Here is a 27,724-nt window from a genome sequence, read left to right on the forward strand (position 1 = left end):
GCAAACCGCAGGGAAGGAGACCTGCTTGCTCGGGGCTCCGGGAACGATAGAGAGAGCAAACCGGGGAAGGAGACCCGCTTCGCCGCGGTTTGCTCTCGCGTTCCCGGAGCCACCCAGCAAACCGCAGGGAAGGAGACCTGCTTGCTCTGGGCTCCGGGAACGAGAGAGCAAACGGGGAAAGGAGACCAGCTTGATTACCAGAGGCTTCCTCCTTCCACGGAGGTCAAGAAAAGCGCTGGTAAGTGTCTACATTGGATTACCAGCGCTGGATCACCAGCGCTGGATCCTCTACACCCGAGACAAACGGGAGTACGGCCAGCGCTGCAAACAGGGAGTTGCAGCGCTGGTGGTGCCCTGCAGATGTGTACACCTTCAAAGTTGCAGCGCTGTAACTCCCTCACCAGCGCTGCAACTTTCTGATGTAGACAAGCCCTGAGTAACAGGGCGTTACCATATTATACCACCACAGCACCTCTAAGTGATACCATGTCGTTCCGAGTGATTTTAGTAAGTTGAGTGAAAACCTCAAGGTAGAGGTAAAATAGCGAACATTAGCAACACCTGTACAGGGGTGCGAGGGTCCGATCCCCTTGACTGCTGCGTGGTGGGACCCAGCCTCTCCAGACAACCTGGGCAAGCTCGCAGTAAAGGCCTGATCCTATTAACAGCGCCCTAAAGGCTTCGCACGCGCTCCGGCCAAGCGACCTCTGCACCACGCCGCCAGGAGCAGCCGGATCCAGCCCTTTCCTCCCCTGAGGAGCCGGGTCTGTGGTAGAGGCCACGCGACAGGGACCCAGCGGCTGGGTAACGATCCCTAAAGGCTCCACCCGGCGTTCCGCGCGCCACTGTATGGACGGCCGTTAACGGGCACGGCTGGAGGGCGCGCGCCTGCGTGTGAGCGCTCACCCGCCCGACTCCCTCCCTCTCCCAGGATGGGAGGGGGGGAGGAGCCGCTGCCTTGGCAGCAGCCGGGACGCGGAGAGTCTCTCGCTTCAGCTTGGCTTGGAGGGTGGCGCCGCCATGCTGGGGGCCGAGATCCCCTTCCCCCGCCCCAGGAGAGAAGCGTGGCCAGAGCTTGGGGAGGACCCTTCGCCGCCGGGGACCGGGCTGGAAGCCTCGGCTGGGCAGGGGATTGCTGCCACCACCACTTCTTCCTCCTCCTCCTCGATGGGGCCGCGCTGGGAGGAGGAGAGGCGGGGGGCGGCCCCCTTGGACAGAGACCCCCCGCGCGGGGAGGAGGCGGCCGGGGGCGAGGAGGAGCCGCTCCTCAGGGGCATTTTCCAGATCGGGAAGAGGAGCTGCGACGTGGTGCTCAGCGCCAGGCAGCTCCGGTGGAGCCCCATCCAGCCCGAGAGTCGTGGGGGTGAGTGAGGGGAGCTAGTGGGGAGGGAGGCGGACCCTGCTGCGGACCGGTGCATCCCCTGCTGCGGACCGGTGCATCCCCAGCAGCCTTCAGTGTGCCTGTCAAGGGGAAGGCGATTTTGGGGCTGGCATAGTCCCCCCCTCCAATCAAAAGTGACTGATAAGTCTTCAACTTGTTAGCGGAGACGATCCAGCCCCAAGCACCGTCCCAGCCTGGCTCCACCCACCCTGATGGCGCATGGGGGACTGTGCATCGCCACTGTTCTGCCCCTTTAGCTGGTCTTGTTTTGAACACTAGCTAAACTGATTGAGGCTAGTTCAGGCAGGGAGGGATCAGAGATACATGCAAGGGACTGGGTAGCCACAGGGCAGAGAGCAGCAGAGGGAGGAGGTAGTTGCCAGAGTATGTTGGCTACATACATATCAAGTCACTGTAACAACTAAATCACGGCTAAAGTGCCACTTGCCCCTTCTGGAGAGGGCCAAACCGTTGTGTTCAGTTTTTGGACCAGTATCACTTTATGCTCCTGTGGCTATTTCCTTTTCTGCCAGACCACAGATTTTACCTATGGAAGGGGGACAACAAGCCTCAGATGAAATTTTCAGAACAAAACTGCTGAATTTCTAGTACAAGAGGGCTTTTTCTGTGGTTCCGCCTTACAAATCAGTTTATGGAAATTGAAAGTTTACTTAAAACAGGATTACAGTAAATTAGTTAAAAGAGATAATTACTGGCATCTCTCTTCACTTTAAATCTGTGCCAGCAATAAAAGTGAAGAATTTAATTAAATAAGGTTATCAGGATCTCAAACCTAAAGCAATGAATCTCTGGGCAGTTTGTCTTTATTATTATAGTGTATAAACACTATGGAAACATGAAATAGTGTGTCTTACAGCTTTTAGCCATAGACAGAATAGTAAGAGGATTTTTATTGATTCTGCAGCATCAGTTTTTTGCATTTTAATCTAAATGACAGCTGTATATATGTTGTATAATAATTTCTTGTGAGATGTGTCTAAGTTTCAGGGTGAGGCTTGTGGATCAAATCCTGCTTCACTTAGCTGAGTAGTTCTTCATATTTCTAGTGTTAGTAAAGCAACAGGATTTAGCTCAGCATCTTTATCTCAGGGTTTTGTGCCAAACTCCTTGATGTTAACTGTGATGCAATTTTAAAGGCAACAGCAAAAGAAATTAAGCTCCAGAAAGTTGTCCCAATAAAACAGTCTTCAGTGAGCAAAGCTGTTGAAAAGGACTTGATTGAGTAAAACAAAATCTGTTTTACAAAAGATTTTACAAAAGGAAAACTTTCAAATATCCACGTGCTCTCAATTCAGAGTTACAGAAAAATGTTTGTTTTTCCAGCAACCTGGCTCTTTCAGCAATTGCTAAATCATAATCTCTGCTCACATCTTCTCCGGTATGTCCACAGTGGTACTCTACTGTACTTCTCTTTTAGAGCTGGCTCTCTAGCAGAAAGCAAATGGTATGTTTAATAAATGCAGAAAGGTGCTTATTGTATGAAAGAAATGGCACAAAATCCATGCTACTGTAATCAGATTATTGCTGTGGCATAGCCAACTCATGCATACCCAAAAGCTATACCAAAGGAATTTTGTGTTCAGCTGTAAAAAAAAAAAAAAAAAAAAAAAAAAAGAAGTTTGAGACCTGGTAATGCCGCCAAATAATCCTGTTTCTCAGGGTTCCCCCAATCACAACAGCTCAAAGCTGTATGAGACTCCCGGGGCATGTGTCTGTGCACACATGTAGTCCAATATGCCAGGCTACATCTCAGGACTCTTCAAAGTTGTCTGGCCTCTGCTTATTCACCAAATCATCACCATCTGAACATGGTGCCCTTGTGAGTACTAACTTCACTAGATTAGTGGACAGACCCCTTCAGTGTTTGTGTGAGAGTTCCCTTTGTCCACTGTCAGCCTTTGCTGACACTGGTGACGAACACATCTGCCCAGTGATGGGGAGCTCATCTGGGTCCCCTCTGAACTCAACGTTTGTGGTCCTCAAGGATGTCCTATCTTCATATCAATGTCAGAGAGCTAAGGGCTGTCTGCCTCACCTGTCAGGTCTTCCTATTTCGTGTCTAGGGAAAAAGCCTGTTTGTTCTTACAGACAACACTGTGGCAATGTTTGTTTTACCTCAACAGGCAGTGAGGAGCTCACTCTCTCCTGCTTTGTCAGGAAGCATTTCACCTATGGAACGTTGACTGAACTTGCGGTGTGAGTCTCAAAGCCTCTTACCGTACAAGGGTGCAGAATGAGCCAGTGGATCACCTAAGCAGATAATTTCCAAGCCAGCATGAGTGGTCTCCTCACCCGGATGTTGCAAGATGAATTTCTAACAGTGGGGCACTGCCCAGATAGACCTGTTTGCAAAGAAGGCTGACAGGAAATGCTCCTTACAAGGCCACAGTCCTGGTTCCATCACAGATACTTTCCTGCTGCCCTGGACAAACAAGCTGTACTACACTTTTCCCCCAGTCCCACTCCTACACAGAGTGCTGCTAAAGATCAAACAGGACCAGGCCTAAGTTATATTAATAGCCCCAGCATGGCCTCCCCTTTATTGGATCTGTCATTGGCAGCTCCAATTTCACTCCCATTACACCCAGACTTGATCTGTTCAGATCATGGTTGACTGCTCCATCCAAACTTACGGGCCCTTCATTTAGCAGCTTGTAGGCTCTATGTATAAATTGTAAGGAGGAGTGTTGCTCAGGCATTGTTAAAAGTATCAGAGCTTTTTACATGTCAAAATAGAGGCGTTTTCCTATCTGGTTGTGTCAGTTCTTTAACCAGGATATACTGGATAATCTCTTGCACCTAAAACAGGTCTGTCAAGGTCCAATTGGTAGCAGTATCAGCTTTCCTTCTGCATATGGATAACGGTTCTATATTTTCTAATGACGTGAAGGGCTGGAAAGATTTTACCTTCAAATAAGGAAACCCATTACCCTGGCACTTGAATCTAATTTTGTTGAGGCTCAAGGGCCATTGTTTGAGCCTCTAGTTCCTTATTACACCTACCTCTAAAGGTGGCTTTTCTGATACCTAGTGCTTCAGCCAGAAGAGTGGCTGAACTGTGTGCTCTGACATCTAGACCACCTTATACAATCCTTTTTAAGGATAAGGCGTACTTGCGGTCTCATCTGAGGGTATGTCTACATCTACAATTTTGCAGCGCTGGTTGTTACAGCTGTATTAGTACAGCTGTATAGGGCCAGCGCTGCAGAGTGGCCACACTTACAGCAACCAGCGCTGCAAGTGGTGTTAGATGTGGCCACACTGCAGCGCTGTTGGGCTGCTTCAAGGGGGGTTCGGGGAACACGAGAGCAAACCGGGGAAGGAGACCAGCTTCCCCGCGGTTTGCTCTCGCGTTCCCCGAACCCCCCTGCAAACCGCAGGGAAGGAGACCTGCTTGCACGGGGTTCGGGGAACGCGAGAGCAAACCGCAGGGAAGGAGACCTGCTTGCTCGGGGGTTCGGGGAACGCGAGAGCAAACCGCAGGGAAGGAGACCTGCTTGCACGGGGGTTCGGGGAATGCGAGAGCAAACCGGGGAAGGAGACCAGCTTCCCCGCGGTTTGCTCTCGCGTTCCCCGAACCCCCCTGCAAACCGCAAGGAAGGAGACCTGCTTGCATGGGGGTTCGGGGAACGCGAGAGCAAACCGGGGAAGGAGACCTGCTTGATTACCAGAGAGGCTTCCTCAGGTATGCTGGGATACCTGCTTATTCCACGGAGGTCAAGAAAAGCGCTGTTAAGTGTCTACACTTGATTACCAGCGCTGGATCACCAGCGCTGGATCCTCTACACCCGAGACAAAACGGGAGTACGGCCAGCGCTGCAAACAGGGAGTTGCAGCGCTGGTGATGCCCTGCAGATGTGTACACCTCCTAAGTTGCAGCGCTGTAACCCCCTCACCAGCGCTGCAACTTTGTGATGTAGACAAGCCCTGAGATTTCTCTCTGAAGTGGTATCTAACTGTCATATTAAACAGTTAATTTATTTACCTATGTTTTACCCCAAATCACATGTCAATAAAGAGGAGTAACATCTGCAAACTACACATTAGAAGAGAGTTGGCATTCTACATAGACAGGACTAGTTTCATTTGTTAACCCAACTGTTCATGGCCCTAGCAGACAGAATGAAAGGTCTCATGATCTGTTCACAAATAATTTTGTCTTGGATAACTTTTTGCATGTGTTTGTTATGATCTGGCAGGCATTTCCCCATTGGGCAAACTGACGCCGTGTTCTACAGGATCACAGGCGGCCTCAATGGTGTTCCTTATGCAAGTCCTTTTCCAGGACGTTTGGAAAATGACAACCTGGTCTTCAGTTAATACCTTCTCATCCCATTATGCTTCTGCTGAGTACTCCAGAGAGCATGCTAAATTTGGATGAGTTGTACTCCAATATGTGTGTACATGAACTCCAATCCCTCCTCCTACATTACAGCTTGTAAGTCACCAAGAGTAGAATGCACAAGTGCAATCACTCATAGAAGAAAAAATGGTTACTAACCTTTTGTAACTGCTGTTGTTTGATATATGTTGCACATGTCCATTCCATGACTTGCTGTCCTACACCAGAGTTGTCTGTCAAGAAGGGACTGAGGGAACCTCGGGTGGAGGCAGCTGGGCCTTCTGTACTGGCACTCATTGGCACGCATCAGCAGAGGGCTCTGGAGCCACCTTGATGGGTACTACTGAGAGAAAAATGTCTAGCAATTCTGCATGGGAAGCATGCACACCAAGAGTGAAATGGACATGTGTAACACATCTTGACAAATAACAGTTGCAAAAGGTTAGTAACCATTTCCCCCCCCCCCCCCAGCAGACGTGCACTTCATTTAACTAGAGGGTTGGTTGATCTTACTTTAGGCCACTTGTTAAGTTACCCATTTGCCTTTGGAGCCTAAACTTACTGCTAAGTGTCCTCTGTTTGAACTCATCTTGCCACTCTACATTTGTTTGGGGAAAGCAGTTTTTCTGCTATCAGTCACCTCAGCCCAGAGAGTCAAAGAACTTGCAGTTCTGACTTATAACTTATGGTAAAGTAGTTCTCCAAGTATGTTCCAGTTTTGTCTCCGATGTGGTCCCAGCCTTCCACCTTAGCTAGGAAATCTTACTGACCAACTTCTAACATAAACATGAGACCAGATAAGAGGCCCAATGGCATTTCCTGGATATCCATTGAAAACTTAGTCTTTCTTTCCTGAAGTGAAGGGAGCCTTTCATGTTAGCCCCAGGGCTGCTGTCCTCAGGAAGTGGTCAGTTCTCAGTGGGCTTCATTGGTCTGTTTCTAAGACCATAATAATGACCATATTGGGTCAGACCAATGATAGCTCAGTATCCTGTCTCCTGACAGTGGTCAGTGCCAAATGCTTCAGGGAAATTTCAAGTGATCAGTGACCTGCCTTGTACAGTCTCAGCTTCTGGCAGTTAGAGGTTTAGGGATATCTGGAGAATGGGGTTGTGTCTCTGGCCATCTTGTCGTCTTCTCTCCTGTCACTTTAGCCTAGCCTTTCTTAGGTTCTCCATAGTTACTCTGTCTTCTTGGTTACTGCTAGTTAGATCCATTTTTCCATACTGATAGGCATAACAGAAAATCAGATTTTTTACCTTGTCAGTTGATTTTAGTGATGTAGTAGCCCCTGTATGGACACCCTCTCAGGATGTTGCAGTGGAAAATTGGGCTCTGACAAAATGACTAATCAGGATAGTGTGGGCTAACCATAATTTTTCCCCACCTCTGGAAATTGTCTGTTGATGGAGGAGGTAAAATGAGGTGCCCTGCCCAGATTGGCTGTTACTTTCCTGACTGAGAAAAGGAGGGCTCGCCTATTTGTCAATACTGGTGTTACCACATCAGGGAAAATAATTGATAAAGAAAGAGGGGGAAAGTTTTTTTTTTCTAATGCTGATCAATATGTAACTTGATATAGTATAGCTGCTCACGCCTGAGCAGCACTTCAGAATCAGAAAAGAAAAAACTAATTGAAGAATAGATTTAAAAATTAGTTGTGTGTGGTTATTTGAAAACTTTGAAGATTTATAATAGGTTTTGTTGGAAAAAAGTAATGAACAGATAAAGTGAAATTTTAACATTTATGAAAGATACTGGATTAATAGCACTGGAAATGGGAGTCACTTGCATATTAGAAGAGCTGCAGCACAAGAAATGGCAAGTTTCCCTGGGCTGTTCTCCCAATATATCTTTTCCCTATCCTGGGAAGACTCTTTGTGATTGGAAAAGGACTTTATTCTTTATGACAATTTCATTCTTGAGCCTCTTTCTTGAGACTGCCAACAAGAATTTAAATTTGTGATAATTTTGGTGTTGATTTATGATGCAGATGCTTGTCACCTAGGAAATGGACAGAGATTGCCAACTGATTTAATATTGGCCCTGGGTCTAAAACTTTCAGTATCTGTAGATGTGGGGCCTTCTGATTACTAAAGATAATTTTGGCATATTTCTTCATTCTTGAAGACCTCTGGACACATCTATAAATGTGTGGAAGCACTCTTCAAGTATCAGAACTGGGTGGTTGCTAGCATGGGTTGAGTTCTGGGTCTCCAAGATAAAGCATGTATTTGCATAAGTCACTAGACACAAATCAAATAATTTATGTTAGCATGTGACTAAAATACCTGGAGAGCTCAAAGCAAATCTTTTCTATAATACTGAACAACATGTGTTTGTAGAAAGCTTTTAAAAATCTGTAAAGGAATGTTTTTAAAAGCATAATAGGAAGAAAAATGAAATATCAAAACAACAACAAAAGAGTAAGTCCTTAAGTAATAAATGACTTAGAATTAATTCCAAGTACATAGTAGTCTGCTGCCAAAGCTATTTAGGAACAGATGTGGGTGAAATAGATACCAGTAGTCTGTTCAGGACATTAAGGTAAGACATCTGGCAGTCTATCGGGTAGTCAAGAATTAATGGAAACAGGAGTAACACCAAAAATGGCCCTTCAGTAATTCACAATTTGTAAAGTTATTAGTTCAAATTAGAAGCTTTTGATTTGGCTGCTGATATACAGAGAACATTTTCTTTAATATTTGAACTAGTGGGTTATCTGGTGTCCAAATACAAATGTCATAATGTATTCAAGCGGTGGACATAAAAATGAGTAATACTAGATACATCTGACAGTCAGCTTTGTATTACATGGTTTAATTTTAATTTTTAAAATTATCTGAATATCTTTAGCACTTTCACACATTCTAAACTTTTAAGACTCAGCTATTTCTTGAGAGAAACAAAACATGATTTTATATTAGTATGCCTTATGTATGTCCTTTTTGTTTAATAATGTATAAATATTCATCTGCTTCTTTCTGCACATGAACATTAATTTATGATCTTATTTTTATAAGATGGAATGTGCTGATAAATTTTAAGACAAATTTTCATCTTTTGTTATCTTTTGCCATTTCCAGGCTTTACTTCTTTGATTCTCTTAAGTGTGGGAGCAGAAATTGAGTAGAATTAATAAACTTTGAGTGCATGCTGGTGCTTGTGTCTAGATTGTGCATGCATTACAATTTTATGCATACAGGCGAGAGAGAGAGAAAAATGAAAAAAAATATAAATACAAATTTCTGTATTAGACCCTGGCCCTACAAACATACATGTGCTTAAGTTAGTCAGTTGGGAATATTCATGCTTTAAATTTAAGTGCTTTAAGTTTTAAATTAAGCATGTGATAAGGGCGTGCAAGGTTGGGGTCCTATGCTATTTGGATTTCAAACAGTCGTGCACTCATAATATTTGGATTTCAAACAATGCAAGGGAACTCTAATTTATTGGAATTTTTTCAAAACATAGAAATAGTTCTATTGGACTTAAGTTTAAAACAACAACTCCTCCTCCCCACTCCAAATGCCTCCCCTTTGTTTTTATGAAATTTAAATCTTGGACAAATCTTAAAATGAGTGTTTTTCTGCACTAAGGAATTATTAGACTTAACTATCTGTAAACACTATAAATGGAAAGATACTGTGGTGTTTAGATGTGCTTGTAATTATTAGAACTGGGAGCACTGGCTGTTGGGAGTCTAAAAGGACAGGAAGAAGGAGGGAGGAGTTGAGGAGACTGAGTGAGAGTTACAGAAGGTGCAGCAGCAGTTTGGTACAGAGGATTCCACTGGAAAAATAAAGTCCTGTTGAAGTTGTTAGTACCTTGCCTGATTGATACAACAGATACTCTAGTTGTTACACTAGTTGAAGTCATGACTTGCCACTGGTACTACTTTTGCGAGTTTTTGTGTGTGCATATAAGGGTGGAGAATATCAGTAATAAGTATGTCGAGAGCCAGAATGTGAGTTCATTGTTGGATAATTTTGCTTTGTACAGAGTGCGTTTTGGCCCTTCAGTTTTTGTCAAAATATGTTTATCAGCATTTCAAAACCGTTTGAAGAAATCCTGGGTGAAATCCTGTCCCCACTGAAATAAGTCACAATTTTGCCATTAACTTCAATACAGTCAGGATTTCACCCTCTGATGCTCTTTTGGTTGAACTGTGAACCTTACTGGAATAGCATAGGATCAAGGACATAGGCAATACCAGCCTGTGTAGATAAACTCAAGTATTGCAGTACAAGTTGCTACTTTATTTGTAAGTGAGAAAGCTTTGCTCTTTTTTCCAAATATTCCCGCCCCCCTCCCCCCCCGGTCCGTATTGTGCTACCAAGGCCGACATCTTCAGATAGTTGGTTGGGAGGGGAGGAGTTAGTTTCACTTCAATTGCAGCAAACTAATGCATTTATCTATTGAATTTGGAGGAGAATCTTTCTGACATGCTAATCAATCTTTCTTCCATTATGTTCATTATTTAAAAAAACCTGTTGGCCAAAATTTACCCTTGATTATATTCATTACATCTCCATTGAGTTCAACAGTGTCTTACCTGAAGTCTTATAGCTAACAAGTAGGTTCTGTTCCTGACTCCATCATAGAAGCTTTAAATTCAGGTAGTTCGTAACTCTAATGATGAAGCCAGTCAGATTCACATGAATGGATTTGTTTCTTAGCTATTTCCAAATATTTCTTAATGCCATATCATTCAGTGCTAGGGATTTTAGTTCTTAGGCTTATTGAAGCCCTGGCCCTTCTGTGTACCTATACTTTAACTTTTACTGTCACTTTCATTCTGACCAGGTTACTGATGTGAGTTGTAATATTTTCAAACTTGCTTCTGTACTGATAAGTCTGTTCCTTACATGTAAAATTAAAAATCTCCTGTGTGTTTTTTTGTGTAATTTTCTTCTTTTTTAACTCTATTTTTTTCCCTCCAAATACGTCCAAAAAACTTCTGTGTTGACCAGTCTGCATTTTTTCATTTGGTGCATTCCCATTATAAATATTCAGATTGAGTAGTTTGAGTGTACTGTACAAAACAGTAGTAAAAAGAATGATTGGGAAATGGTGCATCTGCTTTTGGGTTCATTGTGTTCACCCTTAAGTTAATCTTCCTGTAATATAGGCATGTTTTATTTGTTAACAATATACATTACAAAACAGGAAATAATATCTAAGTATGTTTGCACTAGAAAACAAGAGAAGTAATCAATAGACATAGAAGAAATCTTGTTTGCTTGCTGTTTCATTGATGCAAATTGCAGTGATGGCAACTTTTTGTCTTTTGGAAGACAGACTTTATTTTTATTAACCACAGTCCTTAAAAAATATTTTTATTCACACCAGAAGTATTTACAAACAAAAGTAAATATCTGAAAATTCTGTGAACTCTGAATAATATGCATTCTTGTGTTCTCTTTAAGCTGTATTTTAACCTTGATGGATCATACAACTTGTATTTTTCTCTCAACATACTGGCTCCCATTTCTACTACTTTTGTGTGGGGGTTTTTTTTTCTTTTTTTTTTTATCTGCACATACTGTTGCAACATAATGTGTTGAGTATTTGATACATATATTACCATATTGCCATAAGGAGCTGCTATTATTTTAGACACCAACTGGTTTCATGAGAGTGTCAGATTTCTTTCACATATGCCTATGTTTTTGTGCAGATGACCCCGAAGAACATCTGTTAGTTTTGTAGTGGTATCTGCAGTTTCCTTTTAGAATTTAACCTTTTTGTCAATTGTCGGTAGGACTCATACAGAATTTCATTATGAGGTCCTTTCTAAATTGATTTCTGTTCCACAGATATTAGCTGTCAAAGTTCTGAGCTAATTGTGTTCTGGCATATCATGACAGTGAGTGCAAGCGTGAAGTGGATTATAAATGAAACTTTAAAAAATCCTCTCAGGATCGCTGTATTTTGCAGTGCAGCTCTGTTATTTAAAATAAGTGAATAAAACACCGTCTTTTAATTGGTATCTCTATATCTTTACTAGTCAGGTAGTGTATTTGCATCCCCTAATACAGTGGTTCTCAGCCCTTTTCATACTGTGACATTATGTTACAAGAGAAAGTTTTGGAACCCCTTTCTTTATGGTTTTGGGACCCGCTTCCATCTAACCATAAAGAATGGTAGGATGGTCGAGACCCTTCAGGATGAGAACTTATGCCCTAATATTTCTCTTAGGATGGTATTCCCTTCATCCGCATACTTCCTGAATAACTGGGATTTACATGGATAATGTGTAGGAGAGCTGGAGGCAGCAATATCCATACTCCCAACTTTTGGACTGGTTGCAGGGACGTTAGCTATATGTTGTGGATCCGGTAGCCTCTTCTCTTGTCTGCTCTAAACATTTCTCTATATGTAAAACGGGAGTGGGGCTCCCTCTCTGACATACATGAAAAATGTTCAGCCAAACTCTGTGACTTTTTTCTCCCAAATCTTCAAGTCATGAAGTTGGAACTTCGTAGGCATATTATTCGCAGCCAGGACATCAGAACACACTACATGGTTTTGAATCAAGTGATGTTAAATCATATATTTGTCATCATATTTCTGCATTTCTTTTTGAACCTTCACTGGAACAACTTGCCACTGTTTTTCTCATAAAATGATCTATCTTTCAGAATAGATGGAAAGATGTATGCATTGCAGCCACCTGAGTCTCATCAGTCCTTGGGCTTGTATATATTCCCATCTCACAAGAGCACTCCTTTAAGAGAATATTGACATCCCCAAGAACAAGCAGTCTCACTGACTCCAGTGCCACCACAGAGTGAAATTCTGTAATAGCTAAAGTAGAGAGCCTGGTGAAAGGGGATAGTGTTATACCAATCACACTTTAACTCATTCTTGAGTTTTCTGGATGCAGGGCCTGCAACAGAGCCAGTCTCTGGGCAACATAACAAGCACAGCTGGCTTATAGTAGACTGCCTGATCTGCTACACACTGTCTGATTGGTTGGAAGAGTCAGCAGAGCAGCTCTTAAGCCCAGCAGCAGTTCAGTGGCTGCTCAGATTGTCACCCACAGCTGTGATCTCTCCTGTGCCTGTCTTTCCTCACTCCAGGTAACCAATTTCTGACCCTTGGCTCAGATTCCTGACCTCTGACTTCAACTCTGATCCTTGGCTCTGGCCTCTGAGGGTAGTCTACATGGCAAAGAAAAATCCTTGGCTGGCTTGTGCCAACCAACTCGGGCTTTCTGGGCTCAGGCTGCAGGGCTGTTTCATTGCTGTGTAGGCCTCCAGGCTTGGGCTGGAACCTGGGCTCTAGAACCTTCCACGTTGGGAGGGTTCCAGAGTTTAGGCTTCAGCCTGAGTGCAGAAGTCTACACAACAATGAAACAATCCCGCTGCCCGAGCCCAGAGAGCCCAAGTTGGCTGGCACGGGCCAGGTGCCTGTTTTTCTTTGCTGTGTGGTCATACGCAGATTCTGGTTCTGACCCTGGGCTCACTCTGGTGCTAAGTCTGGGCTTCAATTTCTGACTACTAACTCCTGCTCTGACCGTTAGACATGACTCCTATTCCAACCATTAGACATGACTGCCCACATCCTGGTCACGTGACACTGGCCTTGATATAAATTATATTCAAATGTGGAATGCAGGCAGTTCTGACTTTAGCACCTGTGATCTCACATACATCTATCTGTAATATATATATTCTAATATTGAAACAGAAGGAGAACACAATGTGGTAGGGTGACATCATTTTTTCAATATGATTTTTGGGAGGGACGTGTTATTCACGAGTGGCAGAGATAGGAGTTACATATATCTTTCCAATTGAATGAGTATTCATAACCCTTTTGCTGCCCCGCAACATGATATATTCTGCAGTGCCACCTATTTAATAGTGCTTTACAAATGTTTAGAGATTATTTTTAAAAATTATTTGGACATTTTTATATACAGTTGCTTATGAAGCCTAGTGTCTTAGTTACTTTGGGTTTTATACTGTATGGTGCAGAACACTTGAGCCACATATACTTCAGAGCTTTGCTAATATTAATGCCAGAATGTACAATACCTTGCAGGATTGAGTCCCATTAACCAAATTGTTACAGTGCTCAGAGTGAGCCATAAAAACCATTAAAGCCATCCTAAAATACCTTTTATATACTCAAAACAGGTTGCAATTTCAAAGGCTCTCATGGGACTTCCTAAACTAGGAGTGAGTGCTAGGTCCCTTTGAAAAATTGAGAATAACCTCTTTGCAGTAGTGCAAAGGTCTTGTTTCTAGCCCTGCAAGATCATGAAGTAACACAGTATAAAAGGAGAAAGTGTATATATGCAGAAGACCTCAGAACTGGTATAGGACTGAATCTTGCTGATCAGTGGACTTGGGGTGGGGATAACTTTTGGGGGAATGGGGAGATATTCCACAGTTCAGAGGAGAGAAGCAGGGAACAATTCTATGGCAGTATTTTTTTTAAATTTATTTTTATATGTGTAATTTTAATTATTCAGTCCACTTTCTGAAGCAGTTTGAGTTTAGAATGTAAGAATATGTTTTTGGGTGAGGTAGAAAAAGGTGCATATAAATATACTTGCCACATGGTTCTGCAGTTTATCACATGGAAATCACGTATGTGTATGTGTTGCAATTCCTAAACAAATAAGGCATATAAACAGAATTTGATCCCTGACTGTGATTTTCCTGGCTTTTGTCTATTTAGGCTACATAAATAGCTAGTTACTTAAATGGCTTTCAGTATGAAATTAGTTGTCACTGTTGGTTTATTTGAACTATGACTATATATCTTTTCTGTCAGTTCATATACTCAAGTGAGTGTAGGAAAGTGTGCTTAGCCAGGTTTTCTAAAGCTCTGGAAATGCAAAGCAACAGATGTTATGCTCAGCACAATTGCATGTATCCTGGAAACAAATCTTTATAGAGTACAGACTGATTCGTAGAAAAACAAAAATTTGCCATACAAATGACAAAGTTAAAGGTATCAGCAGTAAATACTTACGACTGAATATAATGCTGTTTTGCAATATTGTACCTGAATGTGAACTTTTAAAAACATAAACATACACTAGTAGTTATAAAAACATTAAAAGGAATACATAGAGTTCTATGGAAAAAGACTTAGTGACATATCTTTATTGTATTTAAAATAGGGTTATTGTAGGTTTTTTTTTTCATTTATATTAATTGTTGTGATGTAGCTGAAATGGAAAAAATATACGTAATGAAAATTCTTTTTTTTTTAAATGAACTAGGGGGAACAAGCTTGTGTATTACATGTTTTGCTTTCTGTGATAGGTTTTATTTACTATATTATTGCAACTTTGTAGAAAATTGTTTGCATGAGTACATAGGATGTCTCAGGATAATTTGCTTTTAAAAACTTATGTAAAAAACACATCCCACCCTTTATTAACATATAGAGGAAACTGCATGACAGAACTAGATTACCATTCTACTTTTCCATCTTTTTAAAGTGACTTGTAATAGCTAGAAGTTTAAGTCAACTCTTCAATAATAGAACAAATGAAAAATGTAGTGGTCTTTTGTTGTTTAGTTCAGAGTGAGGTCTCTTTCTCTGTTCCAGTTCCAGAAAAACAGCAGTTGCCCAACTCTTCCTCTGGAGGAGACAAGCTGGGGCTTTTGGGCTGTCAGGAAAAATTGTAGGGGCTTCTTTAATAGTTCCCCCTCCCTTGGAAGGGAGTTGATGGGGTGGGGGAATTGAGGCATCCCCTAAAGAAGCGGAAACAGTCTCCCCTGATGTCTGTTACAGCAAGGAGCTGAATCCTTTTCCCCAGCCCCTTAATCCTCATACGAGGAAAGGGTGATGGGGTCCCAGCAATGGGCTGGGGACTAGCTGTGGAGGGCTTTGGGGCTAACAGCAGCCCTCCACCACGTGGAAGTGATTCAGGAAGCAATTATGACTTGCACTCTGAAATGTTGCTGACTAGTTCCCATATGAGTTAATACAGTTGCAGCCGTATGAAGGGCGAAAAACCAATCCCCGTAAGACCCCACTAGAAATATGCCTGCTGGATGATGGTGATTCCCTGTTTACAATTACATTTTGAGACTTCTCAGCGACTTTTTTAATACGTTTAGTGTATGCCATGTTAATTTTATATTGTAGTTTTTTTATCAAAATGTTGTCCAGTAACAAGTCATTTGCTTTACAAAAGTCCAGCTGTAATGGCTGTTTTATTACTTTGCCCGGAATTGATGTTAGGATTAAAGGCCTATAATTACCTGGATCATTCCATTTACCCTTTTAAAGAATTGCCACAAACTAGCTTTCCTTTGGAATTTCCCCAATGTTCCACGAGTTACTGAAAATCAACATTAATAGTCTAGCAAGTTCTTCTGCCAGCTCTTTTTAAAAATCGTTAGATACAAGTTAGCTGGACCTGCTGATTTTAAAATGTCCAACATCAGTAGAGGCTGTTTAACATCCTCCTGTGTTACTATTGGAATGGAAAGTATTTCTTCATCATATCATATGACATCATCATCTGTTTTTCCCCGTACAGAACAGCAATATTTGTTGAACACGTCTGCCTTTTCTACACTATTATTGTCAATTCTACATTTTCCATCTAGTAATAGACCAATAACACTGTTAGGATTTTTATCTTAATATCGTATAAAAATTGCTTATTGTCCTTGACTCTGCTGGCAATAGATTTCTAGTTGTGGCAGGGTGATTTTGATTTAAATCACTAGTCAGGAAGATTCGATTTAATCATGGATTTCTACATAAAAGTGCAGTCTTGTTGGTTGTCATAACCTTGTACATATTTTTCACAACTCAGAGATGTTTCATTTTTAGAAGGTACATACTAAACATTTTTTAAAGTGATTTATTTTGAAAACTTTTCTCCAGTGAAAGAGAAATAGAACTCAGGAACAGGTTTGCAGAGTTGGAAAATGAAGAAGGGGCACAGCAGGTGGTCGCTGAACGAGAGAGGGCAAGGAAAAAGAGAAGAGCTGATATTCCTACAAGAGGAGGGGAGGAGTCAAGAGAGGCAACACCAAATATAAGCCCCAGGAGGATTGCAAGGGTGACTAGGAATCGAGAGGACTTGCAGCCAACGGATGCGGGGGATAGACCGGAAAATCACACTGTCACCAGGAAAAGGCAGGTCTATGTGATTGGAGACTCCTTACTGAGAAGAATAGACAGGCCTGTAACTAGAGCTGATCGGGAGAACAGAAGGGTGTGCTGTCTGCTGGGCGCTAAGGTACAGGATGTGGACCTGAGGCTGAAAAGGATCCTAGCGGGAGCGGGAAATAATCCGTTGATTGTCCTTCATGTGGGAACGAATGATATGGCTAGATACTCTCTGGAATGTATCAAGGGAGACTATGCAAGACTGGGGAAGACGCTTAAGGAAATCGAGGCTCAGGTGATCTTCAGTGGGATTCTGCCGGTTCCTAGAGAAGGACAACAAAGGTGTAACAAGATTATGGCAGTCAACAGATGGCTCAGGCAGTGGTGCTATAAGGAGGGCTTTGGAATGTACGGCCATTGGGAAGCATTTAGGGACAGAAGACTGTTCTCTTGGGATGGACTTCACCTGAGTAAGGAGGGAAATAGACTTCTAGGATGGAGGCTCGCCGAACTGATTAAGAGAGTTTTAAACTAGGAATTTGCGGGAGATGGTTGGGAGATGTCCAGGAGATCTCCACGCCGGAATTTAACCTTGAGAGGGAAGTAAACAAAGTAAGAGGGGATACAGCCGTGAACAGAAGAACTGACACAAGGAGGAAGGGTGTAGTGTAGCTAGCAGACTAACAGGTGATGCTGGTGGTAGAATGTCTGTGCCTAACAGGGTAAAGAATGTCAGTGAAGCCAAACGGCAAAAATTAAGATGTCTGTACACTAATGCGAGGAGCCTAGGGAACAAAATGGAGGAACTGGAGCTACTGGTGCAGGAAGTGAAACTGGATATTATAGGGATAACAGAAACATGGTGGAATAGTAGTCATGACTGGAGTACAGGTATTGAAGGCTATGTGCTGTTTAGGAAGGATAGAAATAAAGGCAAAGGTGGTGGAATAACATTGTACATCAATGAGGAGGTTAACTGTAAAGAAATAAGAAGTGATGGAATGGACAAGACAGAGTCTGTCTGGGCAAAAATCACACTGGGAAAGAAAGCTACCAGAGCCTCCCCTGAGATAGTGCTTGGGGTGTGCTACCGACCTCCGGGATCTGATTTGGATATGGATAGAGACCTCTTTAATGTTTTTGGTGAAGTAAACACTAATGGGAAATGTGTGATCATGGGAGACTTTAACTTCCCAGATATAGACTGGAGGATAAGTGCTAGCAAGAATAATAGGGCTCAGATTTTTCTGGATGTGATAGCAGATGGATTTCTTCACCAAGTAGTTGAAAAACCAACAAGAGGGGATGCCATTTTAGATTTGGTTTTGGTGAGTAGTGAGGACCTCATAGAAGAAATGGTTGTAGGGGACAACCTTGGTTTGAGAGATCATGAGCTAATTCAGTTCAAACTAGATGGAAGGATAAACAAAAATAGATCTGGGACTAGGGTTTTTTACATCAAAAGGGCTAACTTTAAAGAATTAAGGAAATTAGTTAGGGAAGTGAACTGGACTGAAGAACTTGTGGATCTAAATGTGGAGGAGGCCTGGAATTACTTCAAGTCGCAGCTGCAGAAACTATCGGAAGCCTGCATCCCAAAAAAGGGGGGAAAAAAACCATAGGCAGGAGTTGTAGACCAAGCTGGATGAGCAAGCTTCTCAGAGAAGTGATTAAGAAAAAGCAGAAAACCTACAGGGAGTGGAAGAAGGGTGGAATTAGCAAGGAAAGCTACCTTAGTGAGGTCAGAACATGTAGGGATAAAGTGAGAGGCTAAAAGCCAAGTAGAGTTGGACCTTGCAAAGGGAATTAAAACCAATAGTAAAAGGTTCTGTAGCCATATAAATAAGAAGAAAACAAAGAAAGTAGAAGTAGGACCGCTAAACACTGAGGATGGAAAGGAGGATAAGGATAACCTAGGCATGGCCCAATATCTAAATAAGTACTTTGCCTCAGTCTTTAATAAGGCTAATGGGGAGCTTAGGGATAATGGAAGGATGACAAATGGGAATGAGGCTATGGAGGTGGATATTACCATATCTGAGGTAGAAGCCAAACTTGAACAGCTTAATGGGACAAAATCGGAGGACCCAGACAATCTTCATCCAAGAATATTAAAGGAACTGGTGCATGAAATTGCAAGCCCATTAGCGAGAATTTTTAATGAATCGGTAAACTCAGGGGTTGTACTGTACGACTGGAGAATTTTCTAACGTAGTTCCTATCTTTAAGAAAGGGAAAAAAAGTGATCCAAGTAACTATAGGCCTGTTAGTTTGACATCTGTAGTATGTAAGGTCTTGGAAAAAATTTTGAAGGAGAAAGTAGTTAAGGACACTGAGGTCAATGGTAATTGGGACAAATTACAACATGGTTTTACTAAGGGTAGATCGTACCAAACCAACCTGATCTCCTTCTTTGAGAAGGTGACAGATTATTTAGACAAAGGAAATGCAGTAGACCTAATTTACCTCGATTTCAGTAAGGCATTTGACACGGTTCCACATGGGGAATTATTAGTTAAATTGGAAAAGATGGGGATCAATATGAAAACTGAAAGTTGGATAAGGAACTGGTTAAAGGGGAGACTACAACGGGTCGTACTGAAGGGTGAACTGTCAGGCTGGAAGGAGGTTACTATTGGAGTTCCTCAAGGATCGGTTTTGGGACTAATCTTATTTAACCTTTTTATTACTGACCTTGGCACAAAAAGCGGGAATGTGCTAATAAAGTTTGCGGATGACACGAAGCTGGGGGGTATTGCTAACACGGAGAAGGACCGGGATATCATACAGGAAGATTTGGATGACCTTGTAAACTGGAGTAATAGTAATAGGATGAAATTTAATAGTGAAAAGTGCAAGGTAATGCACTTAGGGATTAATAATAAGAATTTTAGGTATACATTGGGGACGCATCAGTTGGAAGCAACAGAGGAGGAGAAGGACCTTGGAGTATTGGTTGATCGCAGGATGACTATGAGCCGCCAATGTGATATGGCCATTAAAAAAGCTAATGCGGTTTTAGGATGCATCAGGCGAGGTATTTCCAGCAAAGATATGGAGGTGTTAGTACCGTTATATAAGGCACTGATGAGACCTCACCTGGAATTCTGTGTGCAGTTCTGGTCTCCCATGTTTAAGAAGGATGAATTCAAACTGGAACAGGTTCAGAGACGGGCTACTAGGATGATCCGCGGAATGGAAAACCTGTCATATGAAAGGAGACTCAAAGAGCTTGGCTTGTTTAGTCTAGCCAAAAGAAGGCTGAGGGGGGATATGCTTGCTCTTTATATATCAGAAGGATTAATATTAGGGAGGGAGAGGAATTATTTAAGTGTAATACCAATGTAGACACAAGAACAAATGAGTATAAACTGGACACTAGGAAGTTTAGACTTGAAATTAGACGAAGGTTTCTAACCATTAGAGGAGTGAAGTTCTGGAACAGCCTTCCAAGGGGAGCAGTGGGGGCAAAAGACATATCTGGCTTTAAGACTAAGCTTGATAAGTTTATGGAAGGGATGGTGTGATGGGATAGCTTAATTTTGGCAATTGATCTTTATCAGCAGATAAGTGTGCCCAGTGGTCGGTGATGCGATGTTAGATGGGATGGGATCTGAGTTACTGCAGAGAATTCTTTCCTGAGTGCTGGCTGGTGAGTCTTGCCCACATGCACAGGGTTTAGCTGATCGCCATATTTAGGGTCGGGAAGGAATTTTCCTCCAGGGCAGATTGGCAGAAGCCCTGGAGGTTTTTCGCCTTCCTCTGCAGCATGGGGCACGGGTCACTTGCTGGAGGATTCTCTGCAGCTTGAGGTCTTCAAACCAAAATCTGAGGACTTCAGTAACTCAGACATAGGTTAGGGGTTTGTTATAGAAGTGGATGGGTGAGATTCTGTGGCCAGCATTGTGCAGGAGGTCAGACTAGATGATCACATTGGTCCCTTCTGACCTTAAAGTCTATGAGTCTAGTTTTACAGCTATATCAGAAAATGAATGATTGTTTGGTTATTTCGTTTACCAAAGGTAATTGAAGCAGATATTTATGAAGTCACTGGGAGGTGAACTATCTCCAATTCAACAGGTTAATCATTAATATTTGGAGGATTTTTTTTGCCATGTTTTATTAGGAGGAGAACATCACCAGACAGACATTTAAATTGTTTTATTTAACTAGAACAACAATGTTATGTATTCTGGATTTTTTTCTTCAACAAGAAGCGCATAATATTTTAACAAAAGAAGCATATGAATTTTTGAATTTAGTTAAACATTCACTTTTTTTTAAAATCGGGTTTGTTTTTGTTAAATCTGTTAAAATAGTTAAATAAAATATATATTTTTTTAAAAAACAAAAATAAATAAATTGACTCTGTCGGCCAGGTCAACATGAGAAACTTAAAATATTGGCTTCTGCTCCTAATTCAGTCATCTTCACCTTCATTTTCCTGTTTGTTCATAATCTAGAAAAGAAAAACAAGGTTTCCTGCTTTTTCAGGTCCCAAATCATTTCTCAGTTTGGAATGAATTAGTCCAAAGGAAGAAAATATTCTTTCTACACCGGCAGAAGAAGCTACTGCAGTTAAGTGAGATTATCACTTCAACATTCTCTGAATCCAAGTGCTTAAGTGACTTCCACCAGTTCACTGGTGTGACTTTCTTTAGAACATCACCAGCAAACATATATTTTTGAATGGTTCACCCTTAGCTCTGAAGTTTATTACAGCCAGCATTATGGGGGAATGGTTGCTGGATGTCCATATCATAGTCAGCTCTTCTTCTTCAGCAGTAAAGGTTTGACCCTGGTACTGAGTATTGAGAATATTTGCAAGAAAATGAGCTGAAGATGGTGCTCATCTCATTTGTTTTTTTAATACTTGTAATTTAACTCTGTCATTGCATATTTCTCTTTTTAAGGTCTCACTTAGTTCCTTCCAGATTTCAACAGCATCAGCAATAAAACAGCTATTTCCCTGCATTTTGTTCACGGCTACAGAAATAGACTTCACGGTACTCAGCATGTATTCAACATTTCTCTTAAGCCCAACATTGAGAACTTTGGCTGTGACAGTGCGATCTTTTTTTTCACAAGTTTATTCACAAACTGTCATCGGTTCTTGATATAGTTCTTGATATAGTGCTCAAAACAGTTCACCATCGCATGTCTTGTGGGAGAGTTAGCTTGGTTCCTCCCACTTTTTTCAGAGCAGCTGCTGCAAAGTGGTTGTTACGGAAGTACTTGGAGGAGAGGAAGGTGATCAGGAACAGTCAACATGGATTCACCAAGTGCAAGTCATGCCTGATCAACCTTATTGTCTTCTATGATGAGATAACTGGTTCTGTGGATATGGAGAAAGCAGTGGACGTGATACATCTTGACTTTAGCAAAGCTTTTGATACGGTCTCCCACAGTATTCTTGTCAGCAAGTTAAAAAAGTATGGATTAGATCAGGGGTAGGCAACCTATGGTACGTGTGCCAAAGGCGGCACACAAGTTGATTTTCTGTGGCACTCACACTGCCTAGGTCCTGGCCACCGGTCCGGGTGGCTCTGCATTTTAATTTAATTTTAAATGAAGCTTCTTAAACATTTTAAAAACCTTATTTACTTTACATACAACAATAGTTTAGTTATATATTATAGACTTGTAGAAAGAGACCTTCTAAAAATGTTAAAATGTATTACTGGCATGCAAAACCTTAAATTCGAGTGAATAAATGAAGACTCGGCACAACACTTCTGAAAGGTTGCTGACCCCTGGATTAGATGAATGAACTATAAAGTGGATAGAAAACTGGCTAGATTGTCAGGCTCAATGGGTAGTGATCAACAGCTTGATGTCTAGTTGGCAGCTGGTGTCAAGTGGAGTGTGCCAGGGTTTGGTCCTGGGGCCGGTTTTGTTCAACATCTTTATTAATGATCTGGATGATAGGATAGATTGCACCCTCAGCAAGTTCACGGATGACACTAAGCTGGGGGGAGAGGTAGAGATCCTGGAGGGTAGGGATAGGGTCCAGAGTGACCAAGATAAATTGGAGGGCCAAAAGAAATCTGAGGTTCAACAAGGACAAGTGCAGAGTCCTGCACTTAAGAAGAAAGAATTCCATGTACTGCTACAGGCTGGTGACCAACTGGCTAAGCAGCAGTTCTGCAGAAAAGGACCTGGGGATTACAGTGGATGAGAAGCTGGATATGAGTCAGCAGTGTGCCCTTGTTGCCAAGAAGGCTAATGGCATATTGATTTGCATTAGTAGGAGCACTGCCAACAGATCGAGGGAAGTGATTATTCCCCTCTTTTCAGCACTAGTGAGGCCACATCTGGAGTATTGCATCCAGTTTTGGTCCCCCCTCTACAGAAGGGATGTGGACAAATTGGAGAGAGTTCAGTGGAGTGCAACAAAAATGATCAGGGGGCTGGAGCACATGACTTACAAGGAGAGGCTGAGGGAACTGGGCTTGTTTAGTCGGCAGAAGAGAAGAGTGAGGGGAGATTTGATAGCAGTCTTCAATTACCTGCAGGGGGGTTCTAAAGAGGTTGGCGCTTGGCTGTTCTCAGTGGCGGCAGATGATAGAACAAGGAGCAATAGTCAAAAGTTGCAGTGGAAGAAGTCTAGGTTGGACATTAAGAAACACTGTTTCACTAGGAGGATGGTAAAGCACTGGAATGGACTACTTAGAGAGGGGTTGGAATTTCCATCCTTAGAGGTTTTTAAGGCCTGGCTTGGATGATTTAGTTAGTAGTGTTTCTGCTTTGAGCTGGGGGTTGGACTAGATGACCTCCTGAGGTCTCTTCCAAACCTTATCTTCTCTGATTCTAAATATTTTGCAATTTCAACAACATTAGCCTTTATTTCTGGAGTCTTTGGCTAGGAGGTGCATCAGATCAGCACTGCAACCATATGTGATTAGCTTGGGACTCTCTTCTAAATTTCTTCTCATCTTGGATACATTTGCAGCATTGTCTGTGACCAAGCTGCGTACTGGACATTTAATTTTTTTTCACTGTTATAGCTTTTACTGTTACTTCCTTTAAGTATTCTGCTGTGTGTGCATTTCCTGATGTATCAATTGTTTCTGTAAGGAAGCCATTCCCTTCTTCTGTTATACAAGCACATACAACAGGATCATTGTGGACATTGCTCCACCCATTAAAGAGGAGACAATTCAAATCTCAGATGCAGTTCAGGTCTTCTTTTTATCAGCCCAGACTTTCAGGATTCTTCCAAGAAGAGATCCAAGCCCCTCATGTGTCAGTCTTCAGCTGCATTTGCTGCTGGGTCCTCTTACCAGACTTCCACTGCAACAAGGGAATTTTTCGCCTTCCTCTGCAGCATGGGGCACGGGTAACTTGCTGGAGGATTCTCTGCAGCTTGAGGTCTTCAAACCACAATTTGAGGACTTCAGTAACTCAGACATAGATTAGGGGTTTGTTATAGAAGTGGATGGGTGAGATTCTGTGGCCAGCATTGTGCAGGAGGTCAGACTAGATGATCATAATGGTCCCTTCTGACCTTAAAGTCTATGAGTCTATGAATCATTTTGATATTACCATTGAAGACAGTGTACCAGTCAGGACAGATCTCCTAGACCCTATATTTCCTTTTAGAAACAGCCTGTATCTCTTTTATGGTGCATGGAGTGAGATGACATCAGACAAGTGGGTCCTCAGCAATGTGAAGGAAGGATATATCATCCAATTTACTTCCCTTCCTTACCCCAACCACCATCCCCCTCCCTGTTTAGAGTCCCATCTCACAAGATTTATTACTTCAGGAAGTATATTCTCCTCTAGAATTGGGAGCTGTAGAGGAAGTTCTTTAACACTCAGGGAAATACTTTTATTCTTGTTACTTTCTGATTCTCCTAAAAGAGGTGGGTTAAGACCCAGTCTGTACTTGAGAAAACTGAACAGATTTGTTCAAGAAACTGAAATTCAGGATGGTCACCTTTTTATCTGTCATCTAGTCCCTAGAGATTGGTTCTCTGCCCTTGATTAGCAGGACTTTTATTATCATAGAACTATTCATCATGGCCACAGAAAACATCTGTAGTTTATGTGGGATCACACACTACCAATACATAGTGCTATGTTTTGGTCTATCCTCTGCCTCAAGGTTGTTCACCAAATGTGTTACAGTGGTCGTGGCCCATCTCTGGTATTTAAATATATCCTTGCCTGGATGACGGGTTGCTCTGATGAAAATTAAAGGAGCACATTCAGAATTGCATCAGTCAGATCATACAACTATTCTCTCATCTGGGGCTGAAATTGAATGTGAAGACATCGATATTACTTCCATCCCAGAAAATACATTTTATTGGTATGGATTTGACACCCCTCACTTACCATCTGAAAGATAGGTTTCTCTCAGTACTCACTTTTTGAAAATCTTCAAGTCCAGACCAAGAGGAACAGTATGCTCTTGCATCCAGGTTCCAGAACATATGGCCTAATGCGAATACATGACTCCGCATGCCAGACTTCATCTCAGGTGTTTGAAGGCCTAGCTTCACTACATGTACCAGACATACTGGGCATGCTGATTTGCATACTTGCACGAGTGCTTTTCTTCGTGGACTAGCTCATGAACCCTCCAAAGTGTAGTGTATGAAAACGTAAAATCAAATACCTTTGACATTAACAACGGGGTGAAACGTGTGTGCACGTGAGGATCTTAGCCCCAGTGCTCTTCAACATCTGCGTTTCATTCCTGCTTCTTCATGCATTTAAGGACAGAAGTGGTGGCATTTATCTTAAACCCAGACTAGATGGAGGCTTGTTCAACAGCACAAGATTTAGAGCGAAAACCAAGGTGAAGGAGCTAGTTTTGAGAGATTTCTCTCTTTACTGCATCTACCTTATCCTTGATATGGCATTTGCTAGTTTCCCTGTCTTCCTCCCTATGGGCTGATAGGTAAATGAGTGGAAAATTCCCAAAATGGGTTTGTGACTCCCTGAATTGATTGCTCATTCTTCCTGAGGGATTCAGTCAACATGCCTATTCCTGATCCATGGGATAATAGTTCTTTCTTTTTGTCTGTTCTTTCTCACGCAGTATGATACTGTTTCTTCCATCTCTCTCCTCCTCTTCCAACCACTCCCCCCCCCCCCATGTCAGTGGAATTCTGAACAGGTACATGGATCTGCTCATGTAGATGCAGTTACAGAATTAGGAACTAGAATTGTAAATAAACAAAAGAGATTGCTTAATAGGAATGGTAGTGTTGATTACTTGGGTATTACCATGTGCAAGGATGTATGTCAGTAGTTATGAGGACTACTTTTTGGTTTAGTTATTTTGGTTTTTTTTTTTTTTTTTAACCAGCTGATGTACATTCATGTGTGTTGGGCATGGTCAGGTATGTTTGACTTTCCTGTAGGAAGTCCTCAGTGTGTTACGAGGTCGCTTTTTTTTTTTTTTATTTTGTAACCCATTGGGACGTGTGGTATTTATGACCACTCATTTTCATTTATTCAACATCTGCTTATTTTTGCCTATTGTATAAAGTGTCGTATTTGTTTAATTTTTAAAAAGTGCTGCTCCATGTGTTTAATAATTATTACAAGGAACTAAGAGTCAGGGGTTCATATTTGCATGGCTTGTTCTATGACCAGAAAATGGCCCTATGAACACTTCCCAAACGCATTATTTGTACCTGTTAGTTTTCCTAAATTGTTTAAGTATTTTATGTAATTATACAGACTGGAGTTCTTGATTCCAGTACTGTTTGTTGAATGTATTTTAATTTAATGAATTTTAAATATTCCAAGTAAAACTTCTTTAATTACTTTTTCCATCCTTTTCCGAACATGACTAAAAATGTTTTTTCTTGTTGTTCATTGAACCATTGTTTAGAGTTGTCAATAAATTTTACCAGTATTCTGTATGTAGCTATTTTAATTGGAATTATGAAAGAAAAATGCAATATTTACACAATTTTTATTTTATCATAAGTGGATTGCAAGTATATTGAACAATTTTGCTGCTGAACAAGATAAACATAGATGCTTAGCTTGATGCACAGGTGGATATCATGGTGTTGAGCATCATGCAGTGAAACACGTGGCACAACGCAGCATGAGGCAAAGAGCAAACAGTTTGAGCTAGAACTCATTTTATGGATGCTTTGCAGATTTGTGCATGGCCGTATATTGTTTTCCATGTAGTTTTATGTTGAAAGTTTATAGTAGCATAAACTACTCCAAAGGAATAGTCTTATCTTAATCAAGATACATACTTTATTATGTAAGCCTCTTCTGTATCAATATTTTAATAATTTGTATAGCTACATTTTGTCTATTTTCATAATTACATTGGTTCCCAGTATACAGTAGTTACAGTCAGTGCTGAAAGGAAACCTGCATCCATCTGGAAGCAATAAACTTTTCTAAAAGACTGCACTGTGTTACTTAATCCTGTGATTTCTCACTGTGAGTGAAATTAAGGTTTGCTTCAGTTGTCATATCATATTGATATCAAATTTGTTTGAAAAAAAGCTTTGACAGAAGTATTGAGCTACTGAAGACATTTTAAAATAATGAAATGAAACCCCAAAGATTGCATTTTCCTTTGATTACATGCAACATGCGCATCGTTGTAAAATAGTGAAGTATACAATAAAAAATTACAAAATTAGTAAAATACTCATATTTTGTAAATTGTTATCTTTATGTGAAAGACCAATTGTTGGTTTGTATTTTAGGGTGAAGTAAATGGAACATATACTACAATATTGTTCTTCCCAGGTTATTTCTAGTATTCCCACATACTGTATCACGTCTTTTCTCTTCAACTGTTATATACATAATACGGACATTTCTAAGATTAAGAATAAAAATTATAGCAATACATATATATGTTACATGGATCAATCCAGTTTTACCAT

At 41.5% G+C, this 27,724-nt stretch overlaps 1 protein-coding gene across 4 annotated transcripts in view; it reads left to right on the forward strand.

Annotated features, from left to right (window-relative positions):
- Positions 1–915: 915 nt before the first annotated feature.
- CERKL (ceramide kinase like) overlaps positions 916–27,724 on the forward strand; it is a 101,802-nt gene continuing 74,993 nt past the window's right edge. For all 4 annotated transcript variants that reach the window (XM_050916417.1, XM_050916420.1, XM_050916419.1 and 1 more), the window contains exon 1: positions 916–1,363. In XM_050916417.1, the coding sequence (XP_050772374.1) occupies positions 1,021–1,363 (343 nt within the window). In that variant the 5' untranslated portion in view covers positions 916–1,020. The remainder of the gene's footprint in view (positions 1,364–27,724) is intronic.

Source organism: Gopherus flavomarginatus, chromosome 10, assembly GCF_025201925.1.
Source record: "Gopherus flavomarginatus isolate rGopFla2 chromosome 10, rGopFla2.mat.asm, whole genome shotgun sequence".
NCBI classification, from domain to species: domain Eukaryota; kingdom Metazoa; phylum Chordata; order Testudines; family Testudinidae; genus Gopherus; species Gopherus flavomarginatus.